The sequence below is a fragment of the Papaver somniferum genome, chromosome 4 (genome assembly GCF_003573695.1).
Source record: "Papaver somniferum cultivar HN1 chromosome 4, ASM357369v1, whole genome shotgun sequence".
NCBI lineage: Eukaryota > Viridiplantae > Streptophyta > Magnoliopsida > Ranunculales > Papaveraceae > Papaver > Papaver somniferum.
This window is the reverse complement of record NC_039361.1, coordinates 15,300,632-15,316,339: the sequence shown is the minus strand read 5'-3', so window position 1 is coordinate 15,316,339 and position 15,708 is coordinate 15,300,632. Positions and strand designations below refer to the sequence as shown.

The following is a 15,708-nucleotide window of genomic DNA, read 5'->3' as shown; positions in this document are numbered from 1 at the left end:
GTTCCACTGCTTGTCAGACATCTCCGCTGGCCGACCTTCTAGAGCTTCTTCTAGGTCAAGATGAACAAGAGCATCCATTACGTCTGTTCTCCATAAACCAAAGTTATTGGTTCCGGTGAACTTTTCAACCTTCATTTGTGATCTATGAGAATGCAGTATTTCTTCTTTTGTTTCTTTATCTTTACTTGTGGACTCCGAATGTGCTCCTAAAGGATCTTTCGGATCAACTGGATCTTTCCCGTCAACCATTGTTCACAAACAACCAAATATAGATAAAAAAACTAAACTTTGAGATCAGAATTACCTCAAACAACTTCGGAAAAAAATACTCCCGCTGCAATATTATGAATACCGAAAATTCCAAGAACCTAACCCGAGCTCTTGATGCCAATTGTTGCGCTAAAACCCTGTGGAAGCGATTTGCACAGCTACACAATGGTACTCCAAATATTGCAAAGAACACAAAGTAGAAAAGAAAAGAGACGAGAATTTAACGAAGTTGAATCCTCGGGAAAAATAAGAGATTTATGTATTATCGTTTGGGAGAAAACATATAAACTCTAAGAGAGAAAGAAGAATTTTTGGTGTGTTTTTCTAAATTCTCTACTAGGCTATTTATATAGGTACATTACTTAGCCTATAAGATTAGGGTTTAATAACTTGTTTACAAAGTTCCTAGAATTTAGGATCAAGTAAACCAATTAAGAGTTATCACAAACTCTTAATCCTAATCCTTTTGGTGACCGACCAAATTTGGGTTTATCCCAAATTAACTCCACCTACCAAGTTTTGTTTGAGTTATCTAAAACTCAAACCCACCGACCTATATCCAACAGCAACGATGGTACATCAACATGCCTTTGAAGCACTGGATAGAACATTCAAGGATCTGATGAGCAATCCAATCAAGATATTTGGAGGAAAAACTATAGTTCTGGGTGGAGATTTTAGGCAGATCTTACCGATTACTCCCGAAGGAACCAGGAAAATGACTGTTGACACATCAATTAATAGATCGAAGTTGTGGAGATATTTCGGAATCTTCAGCCTTGGTGAGAAGATGCGCATAATTTCGGGAGTTTCATCTGCAACAAAAGAAAAATAAATATTTTCTAAATGGGTACTTGATATTGGAAATGGAAATCTTTCGGCAATTGCACTTACCCATCTGAAAGACCCAACCTGGATCAAAATACCAGACGAGTACCTCATTGTACCAGATGAGGATTGCGTGAAACAAATTGTGTCCATCATATATCAGGCATGCTAGACAGATATGGAGATGCAGAGTACTTAAGTGAAAGATGTATATTGGCACCAAACAACGAGACTGTCGATGAAATTAATCACTACATTGTTTCAACTTACCCAGGAGAAACACATCATTTGTTTAGTTCAGATAGCATTACCTTGATGACAGGATCCATTCAACGGTAAGTTGTTCCGTACTCTACCAAATTTCTGAATTCCCTGCAATTTCCAGGATTTCCGGACCACCACTTGCAACTTAAAATTGGGGTTCCTGTAACGCTACTGCAGACAATAAATGAGAGCATGGGTCTCTGCAACGGAACACAATTAGTTGTAAAACAAATTGGTAAAAGGTTTATTGAAGGACAGATCATAACAGGGAACAGCGTTGGCTTTCATGTATGCATTCCAAGGATGATATTCTCTCCTACCGGAGCGAACTTACCTTTTGTATTCAGAAGAAGGCAATTCCCTGTAAAAGTATGTTTTGCTATGACAATCAACAAGATCCAAGTTCAAACACTACAGCAAGTGGGCATCTATTTGCCAAAACCACTTTTTACTCATGGACAATTATATATGGCAGTGTCTATAACGACATCAAAAGAAGGTTTGAAGATTCTGATAAAAAAAAGTGATAAACAACCACTAGGTTTTACACAGAATATTGTTTACAAAGAGGTCTTCAATAATTTGCACCCAGGTAACATCTCTTATAATAGACAATTTCATTAGGTAGAATCTATAATATTAACTACAACTTGGAGTTTTATCTAATGCAGGTTTCATACAGGTTGTAGACACTCCAACAAGAATGCCAATTTCAGAAACTACAAAATCTAATACAGGTGTGCTTGGAGTTGTAGAAACTGGAATCGGAACTGCAATTTCAGAAACTCCAATGAGAACCGCAGAATCCCAGAATCGTGGCCCATCTAAAGTAGCTGAAATCGGAAGTAACAATACCTTGGATGATGAAGGACATCCAAAGAAAAAAAGACTACTTTTCCATCTACATCCAACTTCTGGAGGGTGTTCTACAGACGATTCTTAGTCGACGTAGATAAATAAGCGGGCGTGGACATTCCAACACGAATAAATGACCATAACAGCAAGCAAGCTATTTAGAATCACACATGAAGGAAGCAAGATTTATTATTAATACTTTCGAATCAGACTATTGTAATTGTTAATAAATTGACCTTAATGGTCATTAAGATATTTTAGTATCAAACATAATTTTTTTTTGAAGCATTTATCAGACTTAGTGACAACAACATTGTAAAAAAAATCTATGCCAACCACTGAAACCAGAGTGGGTGTTCTACCAATACTTATGTTATTCGATTTTATCGTGTTTCATTAGAATTATTATATACTACAGGCAAAATTAACAAATTACAGAGTATGAGATGTGTCAAAATATGCTTTCACAATTTTAAGTGTGGAGCATGCATATCCCGTGGTAATTTTATTCCAAAACTGTCCACTTTTGAAGGGAAAAGAAATGAACCCAGAAGGCCACAACATGAACTGTAATACGAATGCTACAATCAATTCAACCCAGAGTTACCACATCTATGAAACTTTAAAAGGCTAACGAAAGGGTGAAATTTCTTATGACCAATTTTTTTTTTTCTTGGAAAACATTAAGCTTCTAATCAAGTTTTAAGCTATTATGGAAGTTATATGAATTTTAATATAAGTGCCATTCATTGAATCTCAGGAATGTATATGAATTTAGGTGCCTAAATTTTAACTTAAGCAATCTTTTGTAATACCGAATTTACCAATTATGTTGTAAGCTACAGTGGTTGAGTATTGATGAGACTTTATGAGAAAGTTAGGGCCTGTTTGGTACAGTTTTGAAAAACAGTTTTCAAAAATAGTTTTCCACTGTTTTAAAAACATACCCTTTTTTCCTTGTTTTCATTTTCTAAAAATTGTCTGCTAATTTGTTTTTGAAAACAAGGAAAACCAACTAAATCGGATCAAATGTAAAGATTCCTCTAAGAGATAGTGATATTAGCCATGACTCACTTGCAGTCATTCCCCATCTCTTACTTTGTTCTGAAAAGAAGAAAAGAATAAAGAAAAGAAAAAAAGAGAAAACACAGAAAACAATAATTTGTTGTTTTCATTTTTTTGTTTTTAAAAACAGAAAACAGATAGAAAACATTTTCTAAAAATGTCCTTACCAAACGCGTTTTCTCCTGTTTTCTGTTTTCTCTGTTTTTAAAAACAAAAAACTGTTTTTGAAAACTATACCAAACAGGACCTTAGCTTGGTAGACATAAGCTGGCCTAAGAATTTAATTGGGTAGAGAAAGTGTCAAGGGAGTAAGTACAGAAACATACGTGTCAAAAAAGAGTCAGGACCTTTCATACATGTGCTTAAGACCTTTCATACATGTCAAAATAGAGTCAGGACCTTTCATATATGTCAAAAAAGATTTAAAACTCCTAAAGTCTAGGGGATACATACCAACCATCGTATCCCTAAAATATATCCGATCAGACATAACGATTCAAACCTATATATACCCTGGACGAATCCAAAAATACCTTTGCAACCATCTTTTATTCTGCTTTACGTTTGATTCACAAAAGAAAAATCATGGAGTCCTATGCTATTTCTAACAAACAGTGGAAGTTCGTTTACAAAAGATCTCTATGGTCACACCAGAAGTTTAGCGTTGGAGATTGGGTGGAAGTAAGCATTAACGAATAAGGGTTTTTCGATTCCCATTACAAAGCAAAGATAATGCAGATTTTTGAAGAAAACGTTGCAGTGCGATACTGCACTTTATTAACTGATGATGAGCAAGGCCTACTTACAGAGGTGGTTCACATAACCCAAATCCGACCCGCTCAGCCGATTGAAACCGTTTTTGATTTTCACATCTCAGACATAGTAGACGCGTTTTATAATGATGGATGGTGGTGCGGACGAATTACAGAGAAAAGAAATACTACCTACTATGTGTATTTTAAAAGGACACGGGAAACCATTGGTTTTGGTCTTGGAGAATCTAGGCTGCACTATGATTGTCTGGATGCGTTAAGTTTAAATGGTTGGTAATTTCTGTCGACTAAGTTTTGGTGTTTTGGTTTGATGATATATTTGTAATTTTAGTTTAATTTTTAATTTCTGAAACATGTATTATGTAACGGACGAAGAATCCCTTTAATTTTTATGTAAACTTATGAATTACCTATACCCAAAGTACTGTAGGATCAATGGGGATGAAGCTGAGAACTGTTTTGTAAGAAACTTGGGTTATGACGATAACCTAAGAAATACACCATAAAAAAAGAAGAAGAAAAGGGCAGTTAGTGGACCCGGGGAGTGGCTAACCTTCCGTGGGAGAATATATATTTACAAGGGCAGTAGACCAAAAAGTGTAGGGACGGCACTTAAGTATACTCTATTTGAACCAAGGTAGTTAATTTCGGCCATCTCGGCCGAAATTTCGGCGAAATTCCGGATTTCGGTCCAAGAAGATGAGATTTTGTTAATTTCGGCCGGACGAAATCTTTACGAAAATTTCGGCCGGAAACGCGTTTTTCGGTCGGAATTTCGGCCGGAATATATATATATATATATATATATATATATATATATATATATATATATATATAAATTTTTTTAAAATTGAGTGGATTAATCTCAAGTACAAAAATTAAACAGATTAATTCACTCACTAGTATTATTGCTTGTTGTTGTGTTTGAATTTCTTGACCTAAAATTATCATGTGGCGTTGATGATGAGGAAGGTGAACAACCAGATTTACTAATACTATGTTTCTTTTAAGTGGGTCAATACTCCCTCAATCTTCTAGTCTGACTCAAACTAGGATTGGAATTAATTGAACCTGGCAACAAACACTTCTTATTATAAAAGTTGGAACCGAAATTACACCGAAATTTGAAAACGAAATCTCCCCGAGACAATGTTGTACCAGTGTCTCGTTCGGGACCGAGATAAACCGGAATCCGAAATTAACTACCTTGATTTGAACCTATATTACACACGGAAGTCGGAAATGGAAAGACATATTCGATGCCAATAGTCCAAAATCATTTATTTTAAATTTTGGAGAAGTACCAAAGAGATAGAGCAGACACTTATACAATGAACTATCCAAACCAGAATATCTCATTGCAATGGTCGATAACAATTTGGTTTACAAAATTAACCAATTCAACTTTGAGAAATGTTCTGCACAATAAAGTGAGATTCTTTTCATCGTACAATTTGGTAATGTCGGTGCGTATGCATTAAGTTTTCGCTGTCATGAAAAAATATGAGCAAATCCTCATAAGAATCGCGACAAGGCTTCTATTGGATGGTGCTTACGGTTTTCTAAGTTTCATGTGAGTTTATTATGACGCTCTGTGATACTGCTACATTTTAAAGGCTTCTATTGGATACTGCTTACGGTTTTCTAAGTTTCATGTGAGTTTTTTACGACGCTCTATGATAATGCTACATTTTAGGCGCCTACGATATAGGCACTATCGTAACAGTCGGTGCGTATGCGCCGGGTTAGATGCTTGTGTTTTTATAATACCTACATCCAGTCGGTTTGAACGTTGTGGGACTAACGCATTAATTGGTGAAATTTACATGGACTCTATGGCCTGCAGCAGCGGACCAAACAAGAACTAGGGACTTAGCAGTTAGCATCGATGCCTAGGTCCTTATCTGTCTGTCTTATAGGTGTAATTCTAATTGTATAAATTATATAAATAGCCCTCATTTTGAAAGTTCAGAAGTTTTTTTTGGACCATAAGACCCAAGTTAAAGCAGCAAGGATAACGTGCACCTCCATCTCTTCCACATAATTATCGTGTTTGCTGCTTTCATAAAATCACCCCCTTGTTTTCTCCTATAAAATAAACAATCATGACAACAGGTTCACGACCATCTTTCTGACATTCAGAATTACACTAGTAGAAATTGAATTCGAAAAATTATAACTCTGACATCATTTTAGATTTTCACCTATGCAACTACTGTGATGGATAATTGAAACGACCAGTTAGAAGATGAAGATTTCTTATTATTGAAAAGCTTGAATCAAATCGTTTCTTCCAAGGCTAAATAGGTAGACACGGTTAGCATAATTACACAAAATAATATCTTTCCTAACTAACCTATTAATGACCATATATACAAAATATACAATAATATACGTATCTCCTAATACCCCCTTCAAGTTGGAGCATGGAGATCACGAATTCCCAACTTGCGAAGAAGCAGCTCAAACTGGGGTCGCTCAAGAGCTTTGGTGAAAATGTCTGCAAGCTGGGTGGTTGTGCGAACATGAGAAGTAGTAACAGCGCCGGACTGAACTTGATCGCGTACATAATGACAATAAATCTCAATATGCTTGGTACGCTCATGAAAACAGGATTAGCAGCAATATGAAGTGCAGATTGACTATCACAATAAAGACACATAGGCTGAGAATGAGACACACCTAGAGATTTCAACAATGCCTTTAGCCACGTGAGTTCACTACAAGTATGAGCCATGGAACGGTACTCGGCCTCAGCCTAAGAACGAGAAACGGTATGTTGCTTCTTTGTCTTCCAAGATATAGGTGAGCCTCCCAAGAAAATAAAGTAACCAGTAAGCGAACGACGACTAAGAGGGCATGAGGCCCAATCAGAGTCACAATAAGAAGTAAGCTGAATAGCACTATCCTTGCGTAAAATAATCCCTTGACCCGGATGACCCTTTAGATAACGAAGAACTCGAAGAGCAGCTTCCCAATGAGACACCCGAGGAGACTGCATAAATTGAGCCAAAACATGCACCGAGTAACACAATTCAGGATGAGTTATGGTCAAATATATCAAACGTCCAAATAAGTCGACGATACTGGGATGAATCAGAATACAAAGGTCCATCATCTAGAGCTAAACGATGATGTTGATCAATGGGTGAAGAAGCTGGTTTGGCTCCAAGAAGTCCAGTCTCAGACAAAATATCCAAGGTGTATTTCCGTTGAGATAAAAACAGACCATCAGCTCCTCGAGACATTTCAATACCAAGAAAATACTTGAGATGGCCCAGATCTTTCATATGAAAGCAACGGCTTAAGTATGCTTTAAAAGCAGTAATAGCAGCGGAATTGTTCCCAGCAATAATCAAATCATCCACATAGACAAGTACGTTAATAGAATTCTCACCTCGTCGCAGGGTAAATAAAGAATAATCAGCATAAGATTGTACAAATATAAAAGCCTTAAGAGCACCTGCAAGCTTAGCAAACCAATTACGAGGAGCTTGACGAAGACCATACAAAGATTTATGGAGGCGACACACTTTACCAGAAGAATTAGTCGAATATCCTGGAGGAAGTTGCATATATACTTCCTCATCAAGATCCCCATGTAGAAAAGCATTGTGAACATCCATTTGATGTAACTCCCAATCACGAGCAACTGCGACTGCTAAAAATGTTCTACTGAAACCATTTTAGCTACAGGAGCAAATGTTTCATGATAATCCACATCTTCCACTTGTCTACTACCGAGGACAACCAAGCGAGCTTTATATCGCTCGACAGTACCATCAGAATTATATTTAATTTTATAAACCCATTTACAACCAATTGCCTTCTTGCCTGGGGGAAGATCCGTAACAGATAACGTGTCATTCTTATCAAGAGCACTAATCTCCTTAAACATAGCTACACGCCAAACGGGAAGACGAACAGCTTCGGCATAACTCGTAGGTTCTTTAAGAGTAGTAATCGCCGCAAAAAAATGACCATGATTAGCAGAAAACTTTCCATATGACACATAATTAATTAAGGGATAAGACGTACCTGAGAACGTTGACGAGTGAGGAGTAGAGGAGGCGGGGTCTATTGCTTTGATAGTATCACATATATAATCCTTTAACTGAGTATTAGGTACCCGAATCCGAACACTTCGTCGAACTGCCTTATCAGAACTATCACCGGTAGCATCACTTTCCTTAGCAGGTGATAAAGCTGCATCAGAACTATAACCAACTTTTTCCCTGACGGATGACGTATTCTGTTGGGGCCCAGAAGAGACTAAAGATGGTTCTGCGACTGTTCAACTTCTGTCACTTCCTGTGACTGTTCGACTTCTGTCACTATGAAACACATCACGTGAATTACTGCCTGGAGCAGTAGTCTTGTCACTGCCGGACAAAATATGTACATCATTGCCCACTTGACTTCTGTGACTACTAGAATCACCTACATCACTGCCTCGAGCAGTTTGCTGCTACCGGACAAAATATGCACAGCAGTGTTTGGAACACACTGCACGGGACACCTTCTGACTTCCTGTCCAACACCAGTTCTGGTTATCTCGCCTGGAACACTCTGACCGTTAACATCAGATGAGACAAAACTGTTTGGCCGTCCCAAGAGGACAAAAAACTATGTACCGTCCCCTGTTCCACCGTCACTAATACTATTTGGCCATGTTTCTTTTTTGGGACGGACATATTTTAGTCTTGATTTAAATATTTTATGACTATTAGGAACGGTCAGGCCATCATCGTCCCAAATATCCTTCTTTAGGGACGGTTTTTTCAACAGCCGTCCCTAGAAGCTACTTTTTTTGTAGTGTGTGTACCGATTACAGGAGTACCATCTGTCCGTTTCTTTGAATTAATAGCGGGAATAGGAATAGTATCTGACATTGTCTGCAAATCCGTATGTAATATGTTAATCTCCCTGTGTGCTGGACTTATAGTGGTTGTGTCAGACAATAACAAATCTGACTGTTTCGTAGGGAGCTCCAATTCAACTCGGCATTCTTCATTATTATTATTATTATCATCCGAAGAAACATCGTTAGAAGAAACATCGTTGGAAGAAACAACTGCGTAAGGAAATTTATTTTCAAAGAAAACCACATCACAATATATAAAGAATTTTTCGGTTTCCAAACCAAATAACCGCCAACCATTTTTTCTGCAAGAATAACCAACAAAAATGCATCTTCGACTTCGTGAATTAAACTTATTACGATCACGAGGGATAAGACTTGGATAGCACAAACATCCAAATACTTTAATATGAGTATAAATAGGAGGCTTCTTATGTAACAATTCATATGGAGTTCTCCCATTGAGTAAGGGCGTAGGCGTGCGATTAATAATATGATCAGCACTTAATATACACTCACCCCAAAATCGAAGAGGTAAATTGGCTTGAAATCGTAAAGCACGCGCCACGTTCAATACATGACGATGTTTGCGTTCAACTCGACCATTTTGTTGTGGTGTATCCACACATGAAGTTTGAAATTTTATACCATGTTCAATAAAGAAAGGAATTAATGGAAGAAATTCTGTACCATTATCACTGCGCACCTTCTTAACTTGTCTATCAAATTGTGTCTTCGCCATAGAACAAAAGTTCCTAAAATTTTGCACCACCTCAGTTTTATGTGCCATCAAATAAACCCAAACACAACGAGAGTAATCGTCGACAATGGTAAGAACATAATGTGCACCACAAGAAGATGGAGTACGATAAGGACCCCATACATCACAAAGTAATAAATTGAAGAAGTTATCCGCTTTATTCTCACTAACCGGAAAACTAGTCCGAGTTTGTTTAGCTTTAAAGAAAATATCACATGGTTCATTAAGAAATTCCGACAATCAACTTTATTGATACCCGGAAGTAAAGAAACAACCTTATTAGACGCGTGACCTAAACGTCTATGTCATAAACAATAATCTTCTCCAGCAGATACTCGATTTGCAGTAATGAGCGTTCCATTATGAAAGATGTAGACCCCATCTCGTTCCTCACCCACACTAATCACCGTCCTCGTAGTGCGGTCCTGTATCACACATACTTTATCAGTCAAAATGACAATACATCTCAAATCTTTAATTAAAATTGCTAAGGAAATCAAATTGCAGTGGAGATCAGGAACGAATAAAACACAGAATAATTTCAAATTGTTTCCAAACACCACAGTGCCTTCGCATGGAACATGAGAATATGTGTCATTCGGAAGCTTTACGGAAGAAAACCCTATTTCATGAGTTTTAAACAAAAATTCTTTAGTTCTTGTCATGTGTCGTGAAGCCCCTGTATCAAGTATCCATTTACCAGAAAGCTTCGAATCATTATTCGAATTTTTAAGCATTTGCACAATGGTTTCCCATTGGGTATCAGTAAGAGTATTATCATGACCTAGTCGATCTTGAAACGATAGATATCCTCTACTAGAATTGATGGTTGTGATCGCTACATTAGCTACACAAGTCACGGTGCTAATCTTAAGCACAATTTTGTTAAGCACAATTTTCTAATTTGATTTTAATTAGGTTAAGTCTTTCCTGGCTCAGATGCCATGAAACGACGAGGTAGAAGATGAAGATTTCTTATTATTGAAATAAAACTAGTCATAAAACACCAAGGTGACGAAACTTATGGAGCAAAAAATCCAGCCATATTATCGTTAATAAATAAAAACCATTTGACTAAAAAGTGGCACAAAAACCCCACTTCAAATTATAATGAGTAAATTTAGTTTTTTTTATTTTATAAAAATCCAAACATACCCTTTATACATTTTCTTCTTTCTTTCTTCCGTCTCCTTCTCCCCACCGCCATCACCGCCAGCAGCAAAAAATCTCCACGAACACCAGCAGCAACACTTCCGTCACCATAAGCAGCAACACCTACGTCACCACCAGCATCAATTTCGTCTTCAAAATTTGGTTTTCTTCTCCGTAATAGTTGAGAAAGAGGGTTAAATCTAGATCGTGGTTCTTAAAAGGGGGTTAGTGCATCAAACCTCTTTAATTCTTCATTTTAATTCGTATCTTTGTAATTTCATTTTGCTTTGATTGAGAGTGATGTTGTTGAATCGATTATTGAAATCAGAATTCACAGAAAAGGTAAATCGGAGGTCAAATTTAGGATTTCTGTTTTGATTGATTCTTTTTTATTAAATCTCAATGGTTTGTTAGAATTAAAGTGGGTTTGTTCTTATTTGAAGTAGAGATGGTAGTATGAAGTTTAATTTTAATTTCGTAGAGAATTATGGTTTATGTTCTTCCCTAAATTAAGAAACTAGGGTTCTTCTTTGATATTGATCTATCTGCAAAATTTAGGGAGAGGGGTTTGATTAAGAAGGAGATGATTGAGAAAAGGATGTTGATGAATTTGAATCTATGATGAGTTAAGAAGAGGGATCTAATTTTAAGTTGAAATAGTGGAAGAGATTGTTATGTTTCTTAACAAATTAGAAGATTGAGTTGCTGCTGCTATTTGGTAAATGGGTTTTGGACCTAGAAAAATATTTACTGAGATGTAGTATATCAATTGATAGAGTTATAAATGTCCTTGAAACTGCAGTTGATAGTTGTGATTATTAGTTTAGGTTATGATGAGTTGCAGGGAATATGAAGCTACAAATATGATGAAGGTGATGGCTTGAGATGTTATGGAGTAAAATGATGATGATATCTTTTAATGGAGATGAAATAGACATTTCAGTTGTTGATAGAAATGAAATAGACATTTCAGTTGTTGAGAATTTGATGTCTTTAGGTTAATTAACTTACAAAAGTTACGGACACAGACTTGGAAGTTTGTGTTGGTGAAATTAAAATATGTGGAAAAATGATGAAACCAATTTCGGTTTCATCTAGTTTTGGTGAAACCAATTTTGGTTTCCATCATCTTTAATTTGTGTTGTTCTTTTGAAGTAATTGGATTGATTATACTATGACGTTGTTCAATTTTGAAATATAAATTGGTGACTGGTGTTTTCATCATTTGTTTTGAAGTTCTAAGGGAATCTGATTTACTGAGTTTGGGGTTTGTGTTTTCAATTGTATTGTATTTTTGAGGGAATTTGATTTCTGAGTTGGGGTTTTGTGTTTTTTTATGTTTTCATTCTCAATTTGTGTGTTTTACTTTTTTAGGTTGATGACGTTTTGGAGTTAAAATGTTTATAAGAAAACCACCACTTCCTAGAATGCTGCTAAACAATGTCTCATGCATGAGAAATGCCCAACTAATTATTCGAAACATTAATGCATCAGTCCATGACGGAGGTGCACTCGTGTTAACAGGAGAAAATGGTGCAGGAAAATCCACTTTCACTAGTACAAACCTTCGCATAGGCCACGTTTTTTGGTTTACAACCCAGCCACGTTTCGGGTTATTTGTGTGGCTATTGGTCATCAGCATAACTATAGCCACGTTTTGTGTTACCATGTAGCCATAGTTCACCATTTGGTCATGGGTTTAATCCTAAACCCATCAACTGTAGCCATAGGGTATCGTTTGGTCATAGTTTTCAGTCTAATCCCATCACATGTAGACATAGATGCCTATATGGCCACATTAAATAATTATGTATGTGTCGAAAGTGTAGGATGGCAATAGCCACACCTATTAATCCATGGGGGAAAGAGGATTTATTTAGCCACATTGGTTTGTTTATGTGTCCATAATATATGCTAGAATAGAGTTTGTTTAAGGTTTCAGAGAATATTCTGAAGGAATCTTACCTGTAAATGGATCGTTCTTACCAAGTTTCCGACTTATAGTAGTCCACTCCCGGCAAGGTTTCGATCTCGGAGCTAGTGTGTGCATATAATATGCCAGAACAGGGTTTATTTAAGGTTTCGTGGAATATTTCGAAGGAATCTTACCTGTAAATGGATGGATTCTTCGTTCTTACGAAGTTTCCGAATTATAGTAGTCCACTCACGACCAGGTTTCAGTCTCGGAGCCAGGGTATGCATACAATATGCCAGAATAGGGTTTGTTTAAGGTTCCAGAGAATATTCTGAAGGGATCTTACCTGTAAATGGAGAGATTCATCGTTCTAACCAAGTTTATGACTTATAGTAGTCCATTCACGGCCAGGTTTCGATCTTAGAGCAAGGGTGCGCATATAATATGCCAGAAAAGGGTTAGCTTAAGGTTCCGTAGAATATTTCGATGGAATCTTACATATGAATGGTCGGATTCATCATTCTTACAAAGTTTCCGACTTAAGCTTGTACGTCATAATACCACATTTGAAGTTCGAATCGACACTAAGCTTCATATTGATCGATTTCGATGATGCATCCTGATAAGTTTGAAGTCATAACCCTCATGGAGCTTCTTGGTTCATAGTTTGTATGTCGTCATACCACATTTAAAGTTTGAATCGACACTGAGCTTCATATTTATCGACTTCGATGATGTATCATGCTAAGTTTGAAGTCAGAACTCTCCTGGATCTTCTTGTTTCATAGTTTGTATGTCGTCATACAACAGTTGAAGTTTGAATCGACACTGAGCTTCATATTTATCGATTTCGATGATGTATCATGCTAAGTTTGAAGTTAGAACCCTATCATAGCTTCTTGGTTCGTAGTTTGCATGGTGTTATACCACATTTGAAATTAAAATCAACACCAAGCTTCATATTGATCGATTTCGATGATGTATCATGCTAAGTTTGAAGTCAGAACCTCCTGGAGCTTCATGGTTCGTAGTTTGTATGTCTTCATATCACATTTGAAGTTTGAATCGACACTGAACTTCATATTGATCGATTTCGGTGATGTATCCTACTAAATTTGAAATCGGAACCCACCAAAGATTTTGGTTCATAGTTTGTGCATTGTTGTACCACATTTGAAGTTCATGACCTGTATGACTAGTCAAAATTGCTTCATGACCTATGTGACTAGTCGAAATTCAAACCGGAAGCATAAAGAGAAAGCACAAAAACACAAAGAGAAAGCACAAAAAAAAACACACTTTCTTATTTTTCTGCTTCATTCCCATATATTTTTCGGATTTTTTTTTCATATCGAAAGTTGATAATAAGATCGAATACACGAGTTTGAACTAGCACAAAGAAAAAAATACACGAGCTTCTCAATCCGTATGACAGTCTTAAATCAAATCTTGGCCATCCAAAGAGTTTCACAATCCGCATGACAGTCTTAAATCAACTCTTATCGCCGTTCAAATTCTTTTACATATAACCAAAAAAAAAAATTCTTTCATTTTCCTTCTCTCACTTTTCCCTCATCTCTTCCGCCTCTCAAACAAAGAAAACCCTAACTCTACCAAAAAAAAAAATCCAGAGAAACAAATCGGCTTCATCTTTATTATTTTATCATCATACGATTTGAAGAACCCTGATCTCTCTTCTTTTGTTTTTGATGCATAACCTGAATTTTTTTGACATAATGGGAGTTCAGATAAATAGGAACATGGGTTTTCCATGACTGAGTTTAGAGAAGCACAATAAGGTGATAGTAATTTGATTTATATTTTCAATCTACGTTGTTTAATTGGATTTAGGGTTTTATTGATTTTTTTATGAAATGATTTTAGGGTTTAAGTGGTGGAATATGATGTTTTCTGTTATTGTCTGTGAGGATATGAAGTCTTCTTCTCATAAGATCAGACAGTTAATTCTTCTTTTTCAACTGGTTTTTCTGCTCCTCCTCTTTATTTCGTTTCGATTACTTTTATCTTTACACCTCATTTTGTTTGTAATGGTTCGATTTTGTTTCAATTTTTTGGGGGTTTTCATCATAATGAATCCCTAGGTTTTATAATTGGGTTTTCATAATATAGATATTTGATTTGGTGTTTTGATTTAGTATTTGAACGATAGTGTAACATGTTTAGTTTTGTTGTTGTGATTCGACTGAACATGGTTGGTTCTTGATTCAACAGGTCAATTCTTATTAAGAGATTGGGTTTGTTTGAATTCGTATTACATAAGAAGAATCAAGAGATGGGTTTTGTTTGAATTCTTATTACATAAGATTTTGTGTAAGGGTTTGATTGAATTGAGTCCTTACGTAAGGGTTTGAGATATTGATGCCATGGGTTTGTGGTTGTTGGGTTATGAATCTGAGAAGATGCGATAAATTATATACACACAGCTACAAGTAAGAAATAATTGAGTTGAATCCAAGTTGCAGGTGGTTTGATGTTTTGGATTCTAAGATGCACACAATATGTTTGCAAGTATACAAGGTCAATATTTGTAATAAAAGAGTGAGTAGGGGTTTGTCCACAGGGAGAGGAGCATATGAGAAGTTTTCCTAGACTAATAAGAGTGGCAATGCACTATGGCAGTGAGCTAAACATGTAACTGATATGAACCAAGGCTTGGAAAGTAAAGCAGCAAAGAAACAGCTAAAAGAAGCAGCAAATAACCAAGGCTTGGAAGCCAAGGGCAGGTTGAGTTCAGTGCACTGACTTCAGTGCACAATAGCTACAAAATGCATGAAAATGAAAGGCAAGAAAAGTAACTGAAATACAAGCATACAGGACTGAAATTAAAAGTGACTGAAATTAAGATTGACTGAAAGGGAAGTGGTGGTAAGCCAAGGCTTATGATCCACCTTGTGTTCTAATCAAGTGACATGGTCTAGGTTATGTTCAATCCTAAGCATACAAC

The 15,708-nt window shown here is 36.4% G+C and overlaps 1 protein-coding gene across 2 annotated transcripts; it reads left to right on the top strand.

Moving 5' to 3' along the window:
• The first annotated feature begins 1,039 nt into the window (after window positions 1-1,039).
• On the top strand, window positions 1,040-2,515 carry LOC113273555. Of its 2 annotated transcripts, XM_026523236.1 has the most exons (3): window positions 1,040-1,433; window positions 1,540-1,954; window positions 2,034-2,515. In XM_026523236.1, the coding sequence occupies exons 2-3, from the start codon at window positions 1,555-1,557 to the stop codon at window positions 2,303-2,305; spliced, it is 672 nt and encodes a 223-aa protein (XP_026379021.1). In that variant the 5' UTR covers window positions 1,040-1,433; window positions 1,540-1,554; the 3' UTR covers window positions 2,306-2,515. The 2 variants fall into 2 exon arrangements, with proteins under 2 accessions (XP_026379021.1, XP_026379020.1); XM_026523235.1 differs by having other exon boundaries at window positions 1,040-1,954.
• Window positions 2,516-15,708: the final 13,193 nt, after the last annotated feature.

Bases quoted from the DNA above. Each gene is read 5' to 3' on its own strand.
- LOC113273555 (XM_026523236.1), top strand. From the start codon at position 1,555: ATGGGTCTCTGCAACGGAACACAATTAGTTGTAAAACAAATTGGTAAA. The intron at 1,955-2,033 runs GTAACATCTCTT...TATCTAATGCAG, and splicing joins CTTCAATAATTTGCACCCAG to GTTTCATACAGGTTGTAGAC.